The sequence below is a fragment of the Gallus gallus genome, chromosome Z, assembly GCF_016699485.2.
Source record: "Gallus gallus isolate bGalGal1 chromosome Z, bGalGal1.mat.broiler.GRCg7b, whole genome shotgun sequence".
NCBI lineage: Eukaryota > Metazoa > Chordata > Aves > Galliformes > Phasianidae > Gallus > Gallus gallus.
In genome coordinates, this window is record NC_052572.1 from 48,148,282 (window position 1) to 48,169,169 (window position 20,888).

The following is a 20,888-nucleotide window of genomic DNA, read 5'->3' on the forward strand; positions in this document are numbered from 1 at the left end:
GACAAGAGGCAAAATGGAGGGTTTCATAAGACACATGCAAAGGAAGAAATAAAAAATCAGTACTGTAATGTAACAATGAAATTTAAAATTTGACAAAAATGTTTTATAGCATAGCAGAATGAAGTTTCTTTTTTTTCCCCAACAATAACAACATACCTCTATTAAGTAGCTAAGACACACCTACAGCTCTTTATCAGTGTTCACATTTGTGGTTATAGCTTTACGTAGGATAGATATGACTTCTAACACCCATACTGTAAAAAAATACAATTTTACATGAAACAGAGACATCATATAAATAACACTTAAAATCATAGTTATTCAATGATGTGCTGTTTCAACTGTACTGCTGATAATAAATCTCTGGAAGACTTACTTGTAGAAGCACAATCAACTATAATTAACCATCAGCAGTATAGATATTTTTGATACAGTAATAAATAAATAAATAATCAAATATGAAAGGTATAGAAACTGAATTTTGCACCATCGCTTAATTTTATACATGCTGTTCTGAATGAATAATAAAAAGCTAATTAATAATGACAGTGAGTGTATGGAAACATACAGACACAAGACTAATAAGTTTTCTGAAGATCATTAACAAAAGTTTGTGTGATACCCCTCCCAAAGAAAAAATACAAATAAAGTCACAAATATAATATTTATTTCACTAATATTTTCCTTTATGAAGTCTTTAATATTTCCTCAGGGAAATTCATGAATTATTGAAGTGGATATCATCTTATAAGAAATTACTGCCTGCACAATAAACCTTTATGAGCCCATCTAGATGACAGAAACGCAAATCCATTCCACAGAAACATAGTCTTTCTTCCTAAGACATCACCAGCACAGAAATTACAACAAACGTACTGCAATACCAACTTCTAAGCTCTTTGTGCTATAAGAGGAATGCGGTATTATGAGGAAACATGCTCAAGGAGAATGATATATTTCAGAATGAAAAAAGCATTTCTACTGAGCACTGAATTGCCAAAAGGAGGCAGAGACATGTATTTATCTTATGTTTTCACAGGATGTAGGACAGAAATCAAGTAAGCTGGTTCTGAGGGAACGGGAAGATGAAAAGTACAGCACTAGAGGGGTGACATACTAGAGGGAAGGGATGTTATCCAGAGGGACCTGGACAGGCTAGGTGGGCCCACATCAACCTCATGAAGCTCAAGAAGGCCAAGTGAAAGGTCCTGCATTTGGGTCAGGGCAATCCCAAGCACAGATACAGGTTGGGCAGAGAACGGCTTGAGAAAAGCCCTGAAGAGAAGGACTTGGGAGTGTCATATGATGAAAGAGTCAACATGAGCAGGCAGTGTGCGCTTGCAGTCCACAAGGCCAACCATACCCTGGGCTGCATCAAGAAAAGCATGAACAGGTCGAGAGAGGTGGTTCTGCCCCTCTATGCTTTCGAGGGGATTGACTGCACCCTCAGTAAGTTTGCAGACAACACCAAGGTGGGAGGGAGTGCTGATCTGCCTGAGGGGAGAAGGGCACCACAGAGGGACCTGGATACACTGGATCGATAGGCCAAGGTTAACTGTATGAGTTTCAGTAGGGCCAAGTGTTTTGGTCACAACAACCCCAGGCAACCCTACAGGCCTGGGGAGGAGTGTCTGGAAAACTGACTGACAGAAAGGGAACTTGGTGTACTGATGGACAGTGGTCTGAATATGAGCCAGCAGTGTGCCCAGGCAGCCAAGAAGGCCAGTGGCATCCTGGCTTGTATCAGGAATGGCATGGTGAGCAGTGCTAGGGAAGAAATCCTGCCCCTGTGCTCTGCACCAGTGAGGCCCCACCCCTGAGTACTGTGTTCAGTTTTGGGCACCTCACTCAATACAGAAAGGACACGGAGGTGCTGGAGCAGGTCCAAAGAAGGGCGACAGGGATTGTGAAGGGCTTGGAGAATATGCCCTGTGAGGAGCAACTGAAGGAACTGGGGTTGTTTAGTCTGGAGAAGAGGAGGCTGAGGGGAGACTTTATTGCTCTCTTCCAATATCTGAAAGGTGCTTACACTGAGAGCGGGGTTGGTCTCTTCTCACTGGTGACAGGTGACAGGACAGGGGGAAATGGTCTTAAGTTGCACCAGGGTAAGTTTAGGTTGGAGATGAGGGAAAACTTCTTTACAGAAAGGATTGTTAAGCACTGGAATAGGCTCCCCAGGGAGGCGGTTGAGTCACCATCGCTGAATGTGTTTAAAACCCATTTGGATGTGGTGCTCAGGGACGTGATTTAGCAGGGGGTTGTTAGAATTAGGGTAGTATGGTCAGATTGTGGTTGGACTTGACGACCCTTAAGGTCTTTTCCAACCTGAGCTATTCAGTGATTCTATACTTGTACTGTGTCCAGTTCTGGAGCCCCCAGCACAAGAAGGACATGGAGTTGTTGGAGCAGGTCCAGAGGAGGCCACAAAGATGAGCAGACGGCTCGAGCACCTCCCCTACGATGACGAGCTGTGAGAGCTGGGGCTCTTCATCCTGGAGAAGAGAAAGCTCTGAGGAGATCTTACAGCAGCCTTCCAGTACTTGAAGAAGGCCTATAGAAAAGCTGGGGAGGAACTTATTAGAACGGCATGTAGTGACAGGACAGGAGGAAATGTTTTTAAATTGGAAGAGGGTAGATTTACACTAGATATTAGGAAGAAATTCTTGACTGTGAGGGTGGTGAGACACTGGAACAGGTTGCCCAGTGAGGTTGTGGATGCCCCCTCCCTGGAAGTGTTCAAGGCCAGGCTGGATGGGGCTTTGACCAACCTGGTCTAGAGAGAGTGCCCCTGACCATAGCAGGGGGTTGTTACTTGTCAACGGTTTAAGGGCTGGTAGGTATGATGATATTAAAGGTCCCTTCCAACCCAAACCAATCTATTATTCTATGATTCTTACATGCACTCAGAAAGGAGACCAGTTCAGCTCTAGATTTAAACCACTACTCTCTTGATCCCCAAGATAATTAAATTACTACTGATACACTAAACAGATCAGCACCTATGCTAAGCTGAAAGGATCACTTTCATCTTTTTTGTGGCAGTGGAGCTACTGTGACAGAAAAAAAACCAAAGATTCACAGGAAAGAAAAGGCTAACTAAATTACTCAATATAGTTCCAATTCCTGGTTGGGAAAGATTTGATACTTCTTTCCAAGATTCTTTGCATTAACAGTTAATACACTGAAAGGGAAAAAAAAAATATCTGGGAACAAAGAATAGCATGTAAACTAGATAAAAGAGGTATCTTCCCAATCATTTATAATTTAATTAACTGCCCATATTTAATCAGAACTGTAGAAATCTCAAATTAACATGCACAGAGCCCAAGTTTCATAGCATGAAGCTGAGCCAACCACTTTTAACTTAATGGGGAGTTCGTAGTACCTAGAAAACAACATTAAATAATATTGTATTTGCACTAAGGAAAAAAAAAGATGTAGTATCATGAATAAAAATGGAGAAATTGGAATACACGATTGTCTTAGCACTGAATGCATCTTTAGTTCAAAGTATGGCAGATTTCCAGAATAGTAGCTGCACAGACTGAAAGAATAGCTTGACTAAAGGGGTACACCTTGAATTCTGTTTTTTCACATCTTCTCACACATTGAAAATAAATCATTTGAGTCTGATACCAACTTTATGCTACTTTTGGCAGATGAATAAATGAAGGCTGCTGAAGTTTAGTGCAAATGTTTACTAATTGACCAATTTTACGATTCCAACTTTTAATATTGTTGTCTCCTAATACTGCATCTTGAAATTCGTTTAAACTTTTATTTTTAAAATCAAACTACTCCTTTTTTGTGAAAGCTCTTCAGGAAGGAGAAAAGCAATTTAATTCTCAAGTAAAGCAGTGAAACCACAATTGAACAAAACAATTAACTGGGAAAAAAAAAAAAAAAGAATTCTGCTAGTTTGAATTAGAATTAGAATCATGCATGAATGACTTGTAGATAAAGCTACAACACAATTTTCCACACAGAAATAATATTTTCTAGACAAAACCGACTTTCTGATTTTGAAAGATTGTACTGACTACCAAATGACAGAAACAGAGGAAACACTAAACATAATTGTTTTTTCTCAGTATTAAACCATTTTTCTAATTGAGTACTACCATAATTTCAGTTATTTTCTTTAAAACATGATACTGGTAAGGAGGAGGGGGGGCAGGGAGGAAGGTTCAAATTCTCTGAGCAACACAGTTGCCCTGGGTAGGTTTGGAAACTAAAAATGAATTATGGACATTCAACACATGCAAATCAAATACTGCTGAAGAAGATTGCTCATGAATGCTTATTGAACCAGCTGAAGTTATCACACCTCCATCCTAATCTTCTGTTTCTAATTAACAAAAAAAAAAAAAAAAAAAAAAAAAAAAGGAACTATCTAAACAATAGCAAGGGGTGAAAATGAAAAGCAGGGAACAATTCTTTAAACTCATTTCAATCATATTCAGATGAAATAACTGTATGGCTCTGTAAATGTTATTTCTTTTAAAAGCATTTTTTCATGCAGCAGTTTTTTGTTATTATTTTATTTATTTAAGCCCACTCATTTCTGCCTTTTTATATGGAACAAAGAGAGAACAAAGAACAAGTGATTTCTGGACTCCAGAGGAGATGGAAATGCAGATCAAATAATCCCTCACAGGTATTAAGAATTCTAAGTCTGACAAATTCAAACTTCATACCTGCACTCATTGAAACACCACACCATGCACAGAAATAAAAATCAAAGGGCAGATTAGTTGTTGCACTGGCCCAATTACTGGAAGTCTAAGTCAAGGTGTGACTTGGATAGCAATATCAGAAAGCTAGAACAGATTTAAATTTAAAATACACTGACTAGGTATAGCTAGTGCAGCTGCAACTAAAAAGTGGCACTAAAAATCATTTAATAAGCTGCAAGTCGTTAACAGTTGGTCAAATGCACATGGCACTAAATAATGGTCACCTGCACTACAAAGAAAACAAAATAAGCAAGGTTCTGAACACATATTTAAGACAACAAATAGAATCCTGTGGAAAATCAATAACGTGGAAATGAAAAAAAAATTATTTTGTGCAAATATATCTAATGATATATTATTTAAGACTCTTCTTTAGTACAGTAATTACATCCTTCTGACTTTTAATCAAAATAAAAAAAATATTCTGCTGTACATTCCATTTTGTCTGTAGCTAATTTTCATTTTTCCTTTTAATCTAAGAAACACTTTTACTTGATGGAGTTTTTGACAAAAAGAGAACATATTTACTGTTATTTCAAAACAACTCATGTTCTCTTTATACTAAATCTTCTTCCTGCTATACATTAAGTTGTTTCATTCTAATCTCAACGTAGAGTTTACCCATGAATAATTTGTCTTACTTTGACTCAAGAGGGAGGGAACAAAACTCCCACATTCCTTGAAGAGACCACGCTGTCACATAATTGCATCTTCAGTGGTCAGGTAAGGAGGGACTTAAACTCCAAAGGAGTACTGAGCCTTGTACACCTAAGAACTTGCTGACAAAGCACTACACAGTGGGGCTTTAACATCCTAGCCTCTGACACCCTAATTTAACATATCTGCTGCATAGCACGAGAGTGTTGTGTTCACTGGCACGCAATAGGCTCAGAATATCCAGCAAGTAACAGATGTTCTGTGCTTCCACAGCAGATGGGATTTCTTGATAAATGTACAAGGGCTGCTCCAAAAGTAATGCCTCCTATTTTGTTATGTTGCCATGTGACACCAGAGGCAAATGGTGGTACAGCAGTAGAGGTTGAACTTTCCCACCAATATCCTGTTACATTTTGTTGCTGTCTGAAAGATGGCAGCAGAGGGGCACTCTGACAAAATGGCATCTGACATGGAAGTGCAGATGAAGTAAAGGTGTGTCAGTGAATTCCTCCATGTAGAAAATATGGCATCTATGGACATTCACTGATAATTGCTGAATGTTTATGGAGATCAAACAGTAGATAGGAGCACAGTGCTGCATTTCAGGAATGTTGACGGGGACACTGAGTCACCTCTGCTGGTGCAGATTTTTACAGGCATGTTATGCAGACTCTTGTTTAGTGCTGGTGAAAATCCATAGTATTGTTGAACAATAGTGTTTTGTAGCTGAGAATCTGTTCAATCAAATAGTGGTATTATGCCCTTTGTTGTAACTTCCATGGAAATAAATAGGAGGCACAACTTTCAGATTGACCTGTGTCTATCCAACCAGCCTTAATGGCACACAGAAATCTTGGACAAGTGTTCAAAATCCTCACACAGGAAAACAGACATGAAAAAAGAAGAGGAAGAAGAAGAAGAAAAAAAACAGAACAACTACTACTACTAACAGTACTAGCCTTGGTTGTTTGCTGTCTGATTCAGAGCTTTTCATTATATTTAGGTATCACATTGAGAACATAAGTATAATAAGCATATGATACGTCCAGTGACATAAAACTGAATAAATTTTGAATCTGCCAGAAAATGATAAAATAATACTGGAAATGCACATTTAGATTTATTAACTTATGCATTTCATACAACTAACAGTGGTCCTGAAGAGCTCATTTGCCTGCTTGGTTGCATTTTCTTTAGGACAGGTTTACTAAAAATTTTGCTTCTGCCTTTAAAGGAATTGTAGTTCTCAACAATAATCTTCTGTGATATTTTGAGGTAATAGTAAATAACTTCTGTGAAGATTTTGGAAGTTAAAAAGGAAGGTACCTTTTCCTGACTTGTATGTTTAACTAATGCTAGGTGCGCTGGTACATCTATCACATTAGAAAAACAGGAGATTAGATTACAGCTCTGTTTGCTGATTTTAGATTCACATAGTACATCTGTGCTCAGCTTCCTAATCTTTTCACAGTAAGACAGTTCTATATGAATACTCTCTCTGAAATGTATTTTTTGAATCTCTAATTGCTGCCTTTGTAAACATGCACCCTCCCCCCCCCAAAAGCTGCAACAAAAATAGAAGATAGATAATAGAGAAAAGTAGCAATTAACAAGATTGCTATTCTGTTTAAGCTTTCTTAAGATAAGTTAAGCCCAAAACATAATTTTAAAAAATATATAAATGACACAATAATACTGTAAGACTTTGTAAAAAGGTTTTGAGCTTACTGTGGTTAGAGGAATGTTTAGACATCATGATAGTAGATAAATCTACTGTTTTACCTGCAGCTTTTAGAACAATTCATTTTTGATTAAAAAAAAGAAAGAGAAAAACACAATTCAGATCTCCGAGAACAGCATTCATTAGAACTGTGCTAAATATGAAGTGGGCTAATGATGTACATTCAGTGATGCAGAGTTCATCTACAAATGTCACACAAAGAAAAGTGAAAAACATCAGTATTAAAAAGAACAACTTGTTCTTTTCAGATTCCCTGAAAAATGGACTAACATTTGTTAGTCATATTCCAGCCCTATCACTGTTTACACTGTGATATTTTGAGAGAAAGTAGATGGAAATTATGTACATTTGAATATTCACTTTGATAGAAACTGAGAATGTGTAGCTCCAGGGCACAGACAAACTGAGAAACAAACAAACAAAAAACCAGAAACAGTGTATCCAGAGAGCATAAATCCTGACCCTCTTCCATATTTTGGAGAATGTAGTCAATTAGGCAATTCCTAATATTTTAATACAAAGAAGTCCAGATAATACTACTTTATCATCTGAGATATCAATGGATTTTCCTAAAACACACTGCACATATACCTTAACTTCTGTTTTGGCTATGCAGGTGCCTGTAAATGAAGATATAAGCTTCACAGGTATCGTTTTTTTTGCCACAATTCATTGACACTGTATGAGTTATGCTCTCCCTAAAGCAAATTCTTACAGTGAAAAAATCATCGCCAATCTATACTAAAACAAATGATCTATTCAAACCGAATACTGTAGTATTTATTTTGACTCAAATAAACAGAACACCTTTGTATTAGACAAATGCAAGCAATAATGACCTGCTCTCAGAAAAAAAAAGTAGCTTTTAAAAAAAAATCTAGAGATCCTTTGTGTTGATATTAAGCACCATAAGCATTTAATCTGCTAGCATTCCAAACGATCGAAATTACAATATTGAGAAAATAAGTATTTCCCTTACCTGTGTATGCAATTTTTCGATTCGAGGTATGCCATACCGGAAGCAGCATCTAATGAAAATTTCACTAACTGTTTGGTTTTCAGCTCATCCTTCTTTTTTCTTAAAAACGACAGGAAATCACCTCCTAGAGAAAAGACAACAGTGGACAATGAGACATGACAGATAGGACATTCATATTTATTTCTCATTAGGGTCAAGACACCAAACAGAATGAAGCTATTCGATGTAATTCTCAACCCATCAGTTTGAAGTTAGCCTAAGAGAAGGAAGGAAAGAATTAATTACCAGGATGAAAACTGTACACTGCATGATGAATAAAAGCTGCATTTTGTTACAAACAATATTTTTAGCAGTGTAACATTAAATAAATACAGACATTCATGAAAACTGCTGACAAAAACAACTTACACTTTGTGATAAATACAGTTCTCTAATCACAGAATGACTGTTGTAGAAGTTTAAAATAATTGCAAATAAAATGATAACTTCCTATTGGGTACATGAAAACAACTGATTCTGGAGTGAAGTAGAGTAGAACAACAGAACGGTTGGAATAAACTTTCAAAATCTTATAGTTGAATGGCCTGATCACTCCAGGGCTGGCCAGAAGTTTAAGCATGTTACCTGGGGGCATTACCCAAGTGCCTACTGAACACTGACAGGCATGTGGCATCATTCCTCCTCACTAGGAAGGCTGTTCCAGTGCCAGACTGCACTCATGGTAAAAAAAAACTTTTCCTCATGCTCCACTGATTTTTTAACTCATTTGCAGTGGTGTTTCTCAAAGTACACTGAAGCCAGTGGAGGGGTAACAAAGTGTTTTACTTATTGGGCAATGTTAACCACCTATTAGATGCTAGCAATTATAAGTGAGCAAATATTACTGTGGCTTAACACCTTATTGTTTTGCATTAACTAATTTGATGCTGTTCTGCCTGAGGAGAAGCTGCCAGCAGAAAGGATTCCTGGAAGGCAATCTGCTTTTGCAAAGGTTTCTGAAAACCTGACTTAGAACAAAGATACACTGCAACATCATGTTCAGATTGAATATTTGTATTAAAGATCTATTTGAAAATATACTTCATTGTTCCAGGCAAAGACTAAAAACCATAGTGAAGCTTTCCACATCACAATATTTGTTGGGAAAGGTGTAGCCAGCTCTTGCTTTAGCCTTTTGTTTCTCTTTTCATTGCACTAAACTGTCAATAGCAATTCTCTCTTGCAAGTAATTGCACTGCGATACAATTTCCTAAACCGCCTTTCTTAGCAAATTAGGAAGACATTATATAGCTAACAGTTTCATGTGGAATTTTCTTTGGAATCTAGTTCTATCTATATTTCATATTGTAAGAAATACAATCAGAGATTGTTAAAGAAAAGAGTTTGCTGTTGCGAAGTGTAACTCTACGGCCCTTCAAATATTATCATGGTGCAACAGAAAAGTGAATTAGTATCTTAACTACCAATTACTGCACCCTTCGTTTACTCATTTTTCCCAGAGATGAAATTTATTTTAGTCCAATGATCTGAAGATGATGGCTTGATATGTCGTCTCTTAGTGAAAACTCTGAAAAAATAATACATAGAAAACATTTCTTCCATTTTGCTTTTTCTGTACGTGCAGTAGTACTATGGGAAAGCCACAGAGTATTATTACAGAATGAAAGTGGTTGAGGTTGGCATGGTCCATCCAGCCCAGCCCCTGTTCCAGCAGGAACACACAGGGCAGGGTAAACAGGATTGTGTTCAGGTGGATTCTCGAGATCTCCGTGGAGGAAACCCCACAACTTCTCTGGACAACCTGTGCCAATGCTCTACAACCTGCACAGCACAGCAGTGCTTCCCATCGTTCAGAAGGAACCTCCTCTGTTCCAGTGTGTGTCCACTGTCCATACTCCTGGCACTGGGCACTGGTGAAAAGAGCCTAACTCCATCCTCTCCACACTCTCCCTTAAGTACTTATAGACACTGATGTGATACCCCTGAGACTCCTCTCCTGCAGACTGAGCAGTCTCAGCTCCCTCAGGCTGACCTCAAAGGAGAGGTGCTCCAGCCACTCAATTACTTCTGTGGCCCTTCGCTGGACAGCTTTGCGTCACATGCAAACTTGCTGAGGGTGCACTCTGCCCCATAAAGCAGATCACTAATGAAGATTTTAAACACAACTGGGCCCAGTGCTGGCCCCTGGGGCGCACCTCTAGTTGTTAGCATTCAGTTTTCTTACTACCCAGATTGCAATTATACACATGATTAATACTATCTGATACATTCTTTCTTCAGTCACAGATCTCTGGCAATTTTTAAAAAGCAGTGAATATATGTAACAGCTAGACACAGACTGCTTGAAGTAATTTGTAAGAGTAACAAAAGGTATGCACAAACCATATAATTGAAACTGTGGGTCATCTAAGTACTTGAAACTAGACTGACAGAACACAATGTGCGATGATGACAGGAAAGGTGAGCAATTTTTTTATTTTTTTTCTAAACAGCTTATGCTGGGCAGGCACGTGAGCAGGCAAGGCAAACATTGCATCCAGAGTGCACCAACAGCGCTGCTGTTGCAATGGAGCCTACAATGTCCTTCACTCAAAGGCTGGATAATCCACAGATGGAAAATGAAGGCCTGACTGGATGCCCTTGAAACTAAAGCCAAATTCAAATGACTTCCATTTTATCTTCCAAAAGATAGTTACATGCATTACACCTTCAAAGTCTGACAGGTTCTATCTTGGAATATTTAATTTTAAATTCTCATGAAATCTTAAAAGAACAGAATTCTATTGCAAACTCAACTGAACAACAATCATCCTGCTTTTAATCTGAGAGGCTACTGACAGCCTCGTAGCTGACTCACAGATACTGCCAGAGAGAAGGAAGATAAAAACTCCATTGTGTAATTTATTGCATGTATAAACAGAAACATTCTGGTTATAGGAGACAGTTAAAATCATTTTTAAGCAATCCCCCCTCACTCCTTGAACACATACAAACAAGCAATATTGCATTCAGAGCTGACAAAAATCATTGTGTTTATATACCATGCACTTACTGCTCTGTACATAGGAATCATCTTTTAATTAGGAAGTATGACTAGTAAGCCTTTATGAATGTGAAATTCTTCCAATCTCAACAAACTGAATCACAGTTGTGAAAGAGTGCACCCAGGAACCTTATAGAAAAAGCATGTGAGGACACACAGAGTCACTCAAGGCCAGATTGGATGAGGCCCTTGGCAGCCTCATCTACTGGGAGGTGCTCTCAGGGCAGGGAGGTTGGAACCAAATGATCTTTAAGGTCCATTCGAACTCAAGCTGTTCTATGATGCTACAACATTTAAAAATATATATATATATCCTCAATCAATCAATATTCCTATTTTGAATACTGAGCTTTCCAACAATTTACTTCAGAAAGAACTGAAAGAAAAATAATTTTAATTTGATAAACTAAGAGAAAAGATGCCTTTGCATACAGTCTCATTCATACAATAATAGAATCACAGAATCACTCAGGTTCAAGAAGACCTTCAAGATCATCGAGTCCAACCACAACCTAACCATACTACCCTAATTCTAACAACCCCCTGCTAAATCACGTCCCTGAGCACCACATCCAAATGGGTTTTAAACACATTCAGCGATGGTGACTCAACCGCCTCCCTGGGGAGCCTATTCCAGTGCTTAACAATCCTTTCTGTAAAGAAGTTTTCCCTCATCTCCAACCTAAACTTACCCTGGTGCAACTTAAGACCATTTCCCCCTGTCCTGTCACCTGTCACCAGTGAGAAGAGACCAACCCCGCTCTCACTGTAAGCACCTTTCAGATATTGGAAGAGAGCAATAAAGTCTCCCCTCAGCCTCCTCTTCTCCAGACTAAACAATCCCAGTTCCTTCAGTCGCTCCTCATACAAGCCAGGATGCCACTGGCCTTCTTGGCCACCTGGGCACACTGCTGGCTCATATTCAGTCCACTGTCCATCAGTACACCAAGGTCCCTTTCTGTCAGGCAGTTTTCCAGACACTCCTCCCCAAGCCTGTAGGGTTGCCTGGGGTTGTTGTGACCAAAATGCAAGACCTGACACTTGGCCCTACTGAAACTCATACAGTTAACCTTGGCCTGTTGATCCAGAGCTATTTGCAGGAGCTGACCATCCCCACATCACGGAAGACAAGCTGATGGGCAAGGAGGCTGGACTGGCTGAACAGAGACATTTGGCTGGAACTCAGGAGCAAAAGGAATGTTTATGGTCTCTGGAAGAGTGGGCAAGCACTTAAGATGATTGCAGGCACACAGTGAAGCTGCGCAGGGAGAAAATTAGAAAAGCCAAAGCTCAGCTAGAACTGATCTTGGCCACTAAGGTAAAGGACAACAATAAACATTTCTGTAACTATATCAACAGCAAGAGGAGGGCTAGGGAGAATCTCCATCCCTTGTCAGACACTGAGGGCAACTTGGTGACCAAGGATCAGGATAAGGCTGAGATACTTAAGCCTTCTTTGCCTCAGTCTTTAATAGTAAGACTTGTTACTCCCTGGGAACACAGCCCCCTGTGCTGGTAGATAGGGATGGGGAACAGAAATAGGCCCTGCATGATCCATGATGAGATGGTTTTGGATCTGCTCTGAAAGCTAGATGCACACAAGTCCATGGGGCCGGATGGATTGCACCCTAGAGTGCTGAGGGAGTGGGCGGGTGTGGTTGCCAAGTCACTCTCCATCATTCTTTGGCAGTCCTGGCTAACCGGGGATGTCCCAGCAGACTGGAGACTGGCATATGTGATGCCCATCTTCAAAAAGGGCCAGAAAGATGATCCTGGTAGCTGCAGACCTGTCAGTCTCACCTCCGTGCCGGGGATGGTTATGGAATGAAGCCATCATGGGCCAGTTAAAGGTCAGCTAGGGGACCAGGCTCAGTCAGCATGGGTTTACGAATGGTAGATCCTGTTTGACAAACCTGATTTCGTTCTATGACAAGGTGACTCGCTTAGTGGATGAAGGTAAGGCTGTTGATGTGGTCTACCTGGAATTCAGTAAAGCCTTTGACACTGTCCCCTGCAGCATCCTCGTGGAGAAGCTGGCTGCCCACTATTCGGATGGGCGTATACTATGCTGGGAGAAACACTGGCTTGATGGCCAGGCCCAAAAAGTTGTGGTATTAAAAATTAAGGAACAAGCCCCGAATGAGAAAGGTCTATTTATACAAAGTTCTGTAACTAAATCAGATTAATTGCAGGTACAATCACAGAAGTAAGGTTAAAATCCTTACAGCAAAAGTAGAATTATTTTTCAAAGCAGAACAGTTATTGATAAACTCTTCCTTGGAAATAACATTGTGGCAAGGAAAAGAAGCATTCTTCCACTCTCAGCACAATTTACATCAACCAAATAGCAACAAAGTCATTTCTAAAAGTTCCATCCCACAGAATAGAACTCTCCAATCAAATTTATCAAATTGATAATATGTCTATAGGCTGCATAATAATTAACGCAGCATTCAGTATGAAAAACGACTGAAGTCTGTATTGAAAACTACTAGTGATTCTGGTCTTAAGTGTTCTTTTAAGATTAGTAATTACTTAATTTGTAGTGATTTTTACTCTTTTTTTTTTCTTACTGATTCCTGTTACGAATACTCAAAATGCTTGTCCCTCTAAAATTAAGACTTCAAATTCTTACCGAAAGGTCCTAAACTTTGCTTTTCAGAGGGTCATGACTACCTGTGCACATTGATTAGGGATGAAATAAAAGCAATACAACTGTCTGTATTTTGCATAGCAACTGCAAATTTTCTCTCATTAGGTATCTTAAAGGCACTGACAGCTTAAAAACAGAGCACCATGAAGAAGATGGGAGACAAATCACTTTTTTTCAGGATCTATGTAAATCTGCAATTTTTAATCTATAGGTTATCTTACGTGTCCAGCTTTTCCAGATTGGATTATCTGTGCCATGAGAAGCACAATAACTTCTTCAAAACAATATCTAAAACTGACAAAACAACTTACTCCTCCATTACTACTGCTGAGGGTCAGTTACAGGAAAATTAATGAAGTAGGAATAAAGAAAGAAGAAAACAAAAAAATCAGGGACATGTATAATAATTCAGATGAAGCAGAAGAACCATACATCCAGATATATTAAGGTGAAAACAGCAGTGCTGTTTCTGTTTTTTTCACTGTATTGTACACTCAGCAAATTACTCCTGATACTTAAAAGATATTCAAAATACTTCTTGTGTGATAGAAGAGTGTATGTGCAACAAGTGAAGTGTCAAAGTTCAGTTTGCTTTGTCTGCTGTGTCCCCAGCCATGCAAAAACATCACATGAAATGACAGTACATGCAGTATTTCCAATCTTCTTTGCCTTCCTATCATGTAAGTGCATAAACATATGCTGGAGGATGTCTGAATTTTGGTCACATGAGACAGAGAGACTTCAGGGACATATAAGGTCCAGGCTCCAGGCCACTAAAGTGTTAACTGCCTTGGAACCTCTCACCTCATGCTGAGGGACCTCTAAGGAGGTACTCTAAGGAGTACAGTAGCATAGATGAGCCTTGTAACTCACCATGCTCGAGTGAATCCAGCTAACAAGCCGTGTGCTGCTCCACCTCACTTTCTTAAGGTGAGAATCTAGCTTAAACACAGAATTCCCTTTCTTAAACAACTCCAAGCTTCCATGAAACACTCAGGATAAAGCAGCAACTCTGCCACAGACAGAGGTTCTGTCTTCCATAGTACTGTAGTAATTTCTCCCAGGCACTTATGTATGAAATTTTGTCTCTCCAGAAGAATACTGTTAAGAAATGATTTATCTTTCTTCATTTAACACACAGAAAACAGAGGCTACTTAAACCAAAACTCTATTTATCTAACAAGAACGTAAAGTATCTTCACTGAGGTTTCAGATAAAATGGTCACAGAAGAAAAAAAAATCAGTGGTAAAAACATAACTTAAACATTGTAAAAGTCCTGAATTATGTAAACAGTAAAAGAGAATTCTGAACTGAACATGAAAAATTAAGTAAGTGAAATAATTATTTTAAAGATCAGTTTTCCTCCAAATGCACAGAAACTCCCCCTACAAATGAATTACTGCTCTCCACAATCAACAGTAAGGGCTCTGTTCTCAAATAACAAGTGGCAATGAGGTATCAGAAGAAAAGTTAACCATCTCCATTCCAAAATTTAGAAATAACACAGATTATACATTTGTTTCTAATGCATCTAGGCAATCGGAGTAAGATAGCTATTTTCATTGGCTCACTCTTGACCAGCACTGAAAGCTGCCCAATTTTGTCAGGATGTGTCAAATCGGCAGAGTGTGAGCCTTTAATTTCCCATGGTATTAATGCATATTTGTACCATGGGGATGTGACTGATCTTCACTGTTTGGCATGTATTGTATGAATTTCTGGACTTCTGAGAGAAAATAGCATAGTATACCTCAAGCTGTAGATAGTATTTTTTATGCCTATCGTCAAAACACACTTTCAATAAAAATTATCCTGATCTGTCTCATTGTTACAAAAGGGAAAAAGGGCAGCAAGTATGTTTTTGTTAGTTTTTCTGTTTTCAGTTATCTTCCCTTCAGCAGAGGTAATGAAAATGCCTTTTAAATACTCTGTTCAATACTGATTTGAAAGTGCTCTCAGCTATTGTCAAAATAAAAATAGCAGCAATACATACAATTCATTCCATACAGGATACATGCCATTTTAGGTTAAACCTGATTATCCTCATTATTGTTACAAAACTGACTGTGCTTTATAGGCTGCTGCAGCTATTTATGTTGGCAGGAAAGTTTCCACATGAATACTTTCAGAGCTGGGGATATCAATACAAACTCTTCGGTGTAGAACTCTAGCTAGGTAGTATCTTTATGCTCTTCTGAAAACAAGTCTTAATATAACCTCCCAATACATTATTTGCAGCAAAGTGTCAGAACATAATCTCCAATGTAATAAGTGTTGATAAAAATGAAACAAACCAACCAACTAGACTATGAAACAACTCAAACAAAACTAGATGACAACAAAATAGTGAGCAGTGTTTTTCTCCTAGATGCTGAATTCCCATTGTATGCTACACGGCTGGCTGATATTCCAGTTAATGGCACACAGCACTACTATGAAATGAGATCTGCTCCAACCACTCTAAGTGCTACAAGAATAATCAAACCATTACAGAATTACCACCAAGCAGAAATCAACTACTAGTTTGGAGTTTATAGGCAAATATATAACAGGACTGGACTGTCTGCCTAAATGATTGATTTATTTCATTAAGTAAATGATAATATGTAGTACATAAGCAGAAAGCATTATGATTATATTAAGGCTCCCTGCAATAACTGGATTCCTTAAAAGCAGACTTTCACATGAGAATATAAAATACTTCTCGTTATATACAGATGTTTTAACAGAGAGAAAATACCACATATCAACATCCCCTACAAGTGGCCATGCTTCATAGCATAAACTTTATACTGTACTTTATGTAGTATTTAACAACTACGTAACAGTACAAGTAATAAAGCAAAACAAGTAATAAAGCTGTGATCTACAAGAAGAAGCCAAAAGCCAAGAAACAGCAAAGAAAAACACAGTATCTGTTTACAAGTTATCTAATTTTAGCAATCTCTGACTTTAATGGCATTTATGACTAGGAGCATTTCATGTTTCGGGCCCTCTTTAGCTGGTGCTGCAAACGGTACCATCCAACTTGTTTTAGGCATTCGTGGTATTTTGGTAATAGCCAATACTGATACTGAACATACGTAAAATAAACTTCTGAAATTTATGACACGTAATCATCCACTTTAGCTGTTTATATCAATATCCAGAGAGTGTATATATTACACCCAGATTAAATAATAGCATAGATTAAACAATGTTTAAAACAATAACCATATTGATACATAGAGTAACATAGTAGAAATTATTATTTACTTGTAAGTTTTAACCAAGTGGGAGAGTTTCCTTTACTAAACAGCCTTATTAAGCAGCAGTTTCTTGAAACAATCCACAATCACAAAGTGCTTCTGTCTGTAGCTCTCAATAGTCACTTAACTAGGAGGAGATCCATGACTCAATATTCATGAGTGATTTATAAGCCATAATAATATTACTGAAATGTTTTCTCTGCACCTGGATTTGCAAATTTCAGGGTTCATATCATCAGTCTTCTGACTGTCTCAAGTCAACAAATGCACATTTTCTTTGCTGCTCATATGTATTTCCAGCTAAAGACAAATAAGCACTGCTGCTTACAACTACAAATTTTACATATTGAACATACATTTGTAGCAATTCAGGAACAGTTTTTATTAAACAGCTGTTTGAGAAACTGCTAAAAGTGGCTTTAAATATGCTTAACGTTCACTTTAAAAATGCTTTAACTTTCATTAAAACATTGTGATTTCATGTTTCTACTAATAGATCATTTGTGTATAAGGCAGTATTTCCAAATTCTCCCCCCTACTTTTTCTCACTGTAACTAAGAAGTAACAGAAGTTGTAAACCAGAGATTTTTCAAGTCCCTGTGAAGTAGTATTGCAAAATTCAGTTAAAACTTCATTTTTCCCATTAAGCAAACCAAATAAAAGTCTCTCTCATGTGAAGTTTTCTAATAGCATTGTTAACATTGATGGAAACAAAGTATGAGTGGAGATGCACATAGGTGAAAGCAGAAAATGAAAGGAGAGAACAAGACTTGAAAGAATAACATGCACTGAGAGCCAAAGGCAAGATAAGAACCAACAAAGAGATAAACATGGAGAAAATGTTGTTTGCACCAGAACTTGCAAATGACTTGTGAGCAGAAGATTTACAATGACACACACACAGATATTTGAGAAGTCATGGCAATCATGTGAAGTCCCCGGTGACTGGAAAAAAGGCAACATCATACCCACTTTTAAGGGTAAAAAGGATGACCCTGGGAACTACTGACATATTAGTCTCACCTCTGTGCCTGGAAAGATCATGGAGCAGATCCTCGTGGAAGCTATGCTAAGGTACATGGAACACTGTAAGGTGATACTGAAGAATCAGCATGGCTTCACTAGGAAGCTTCACAACCTAGTGAAGCTATACCTGGCTTCACTAGGTTGGTCAAATCCCACCTGATAGCCTTTTATGATGGTGTCACTGCATCAATGAACAAGAGCCACTGATGTCATCTATCTGGATTTCACTAAGGTCTTTGACACGGTACTCCACAACATCCTTCTCTACAAATTGGAAAGATATGGATTTGATGGGTAGACTGTGAGTGACGGTCAGTGGCTCAGTGTGGATGGAGATCAGTGACAAGTGGCAAGACCTCACCTGGAATATTGTGTCCAGATGTGGAGTCCTCAGTACAGGAGACATGGGCCTATTGGAGTGTGAACAGAGCAGGGCCACAAAAATGATCCAAGGGATGGAACACCTCTCCTAGGAGGACAGGCTGAGAGAGCTGGGGCTTTTCAGACTGGAGAAGGCTCCAAGATCACCTGATAGTGGCATTTCAAGATCTAAAGGGGAGCTACAGGAAAGAAGGGGGCAGACTCTTCAGCAGTCTGTTGTGATAGAGCAAGGGGAAATGGTTTGAAGCTTAAAGACTGTATATTTAGATTAGATATAAGGAAAAAGAATTTTACAATAAGGGTAATGAGGCAATAAAACAGGTTGCCCCAAGATGTGGTGGAAGCCCTGACCCTGAGGACTTTGAAGGTGAGGCTGGATCAGTCTCTGGGCAACCTGATCTAGCTGTGGATTTCCCTGTTCACTGCAAGGGAGTTGGACTAGATGACCTTTATAGGTCCCTTCCAACTCTAAGGATTTTATGATTCTATGACAACATAGTGCAGATTGACAACACAATGCAGATGATTCATTAGTGCAAAGTGCACTCAAAATGAAGCAGACAAAAAAGGGTTGAACTCATTTTACATGCTACTTTGCTTTCATTTAACAGGATAATGGAATATTGTAGTAATATACTACAAACGAGGAAAATATTAACAATGATCAGAAACCTTATCTTAAACTGGAGCGTGAAGCCAATGACTGTGCTGCAGTAATTACTGATCCCCAAAATTAGCCTGCCAGCACCAGCTGAGAGGAACCCAGAAATTACAGCAAGGCATCAACAGACAACATTTTGTCCTTCATGCCACACGAAATAATTCTGCCAAGACTACTTGGACATTTTGTGGTGATGAGGATACAGGCCTATGTGCGGGTAAAAGTAACCTACTTCAAAAACTATCTAAAAGGAAAATCATCTTCTCCCAAAAAGTCTTTCATTTGGTAACTGGACTATGTTCAAAAAAAGACAGTCAATATCCATTAAAGGGACAGCAGATTAGAAAGCAGAGATAGACTCTCCAACAGAATATACACGAAGAACAATTCTTTTTTAACCTAAAGAAAAACAATGAACACTTATTTCTAAATGAAGACATATTAATAAATATTTTATGTAAAACAAAAAGTGATAGTGTGAATGAATACCAACAAATAAAACTAAAAAAATCAATCGCAGAGAATTTCCTGCAGCTACAGGAAAACTGAATTTTTATATTTAGTTGATTTGAGATTTCTGTGTATCTTATGTCTACTTGATAATGGATGAAATTTTCATTTATTTTTCTATAGCCTTGAAACAAACTGTATCATCAAACCTAAAATATTTTAAAAGATAAAAATCTAAAACTAGTCCCAAATATTACAAGAAAAGAAGACTGCCGAATGGGATTTTGGGCTTGTTTTATCAAATTGATCTTATTTTATCAGAAGGTCTGAGCTAAAAGGAATTCTTAATGACCACTACCTATTACGCAGCAAAGAAATGTGACCGTTCCCAATATTTTCTTAATATCTTTACAGCTGGAAACCATGCAGAAAGTAGGAGAAAGGCCAGTCTCATAGGAGAGCAAAAAAAAAAAAAAAAAAAAGCAGAAGGGATGAAGAAGAAATGAGGTCTAAATGCATATGCGTCTTTAGCAAGAGGGCTGGATGGGAGAGGGTGAAGTTGGAAAACAGAAGGAAGCCATGGACGGGTGTTTGGTTCATAATGTGACATTACTAGTGAAAGAGAAGGCAGCAGAATAAGCAGCAAGACTGCTTGCAGAAGAGCTGGGACAAATAAAAAGAAGCTAGAAGTTTAACAGAAAGCAAGATGAAAGCATAAAGTAACAGAGGGAAAACAAGAAAAGAGACAGAGGCCATATTTGCATGAAGGGCAGCTGCAGGGCAGACAGAAAATGGTTTTAGCAGAAGTTAGGTATTCAGTCAAATAGTTTATTTGACTAAAACCTATCTTCCAGAGGGGGGGGGGGGGGGGGGGGGGGGGAAACTTGAATGAAAAACAAAGTCACAGTCACTATCACTGTTAAACATCTGCACCTTATCTGAATCTGTGTAGAGTTCAATCAACTGCTTTTTCTTTCGTATTGATTTTTGACGCACTGTGCAGTAGCTCTGTATGGGATTGTGAGACATGACACAGATCTGAAATCCTCTGGCAGAAGTCAGCAACTGATTTGCAATACAATCAGCAGCCAGAGACTAAAGAATTAAGGAATTCCTAAAGAAAAAGTATTGGGGAAAAAAGAATAATCCCTATTCAGATCTCACTGCCTCTAGAAGCACAGAATAGAAAGAACATACAAAGCAGAAAACAACACGGCAGCTGAGTCACAGAACATGGAAAAAAAAAAAATAGCATCCATCAGAATTCCAAGCCTATAAATGTAATCAGCTGCTGTCAGAGACAGCAGACTTA

At 38.4% G+C, this 20,888-nt stretch overlaps 1 protein-coding gene across 3 annotated transcripts in view; it reads right to left on the reverse strand.

Moving 5' to 3' along the window:
* The window catches only part of FER (fer (fps/fes related) tyrosine kinase), a 179,836-nt gene that overhangs the window by 39,127 nt on the left and 119,821 nt on the right, over positions 1-20,888 (reverse strand). For all 3 annotated transcript variants that reach the window (XM_040656018.2, XM_413981.8, XM_046905745.1), the window contains one exon: positions 8,114-8,237. In XM_040656018.2, coding sequence (XP_040511952.1) covers positions 8,114-8,237 — 124 coding nt within the window. The remainder of the gene's footprint in view (positions 1-8,113; positions 8,238-20,888) is intronic.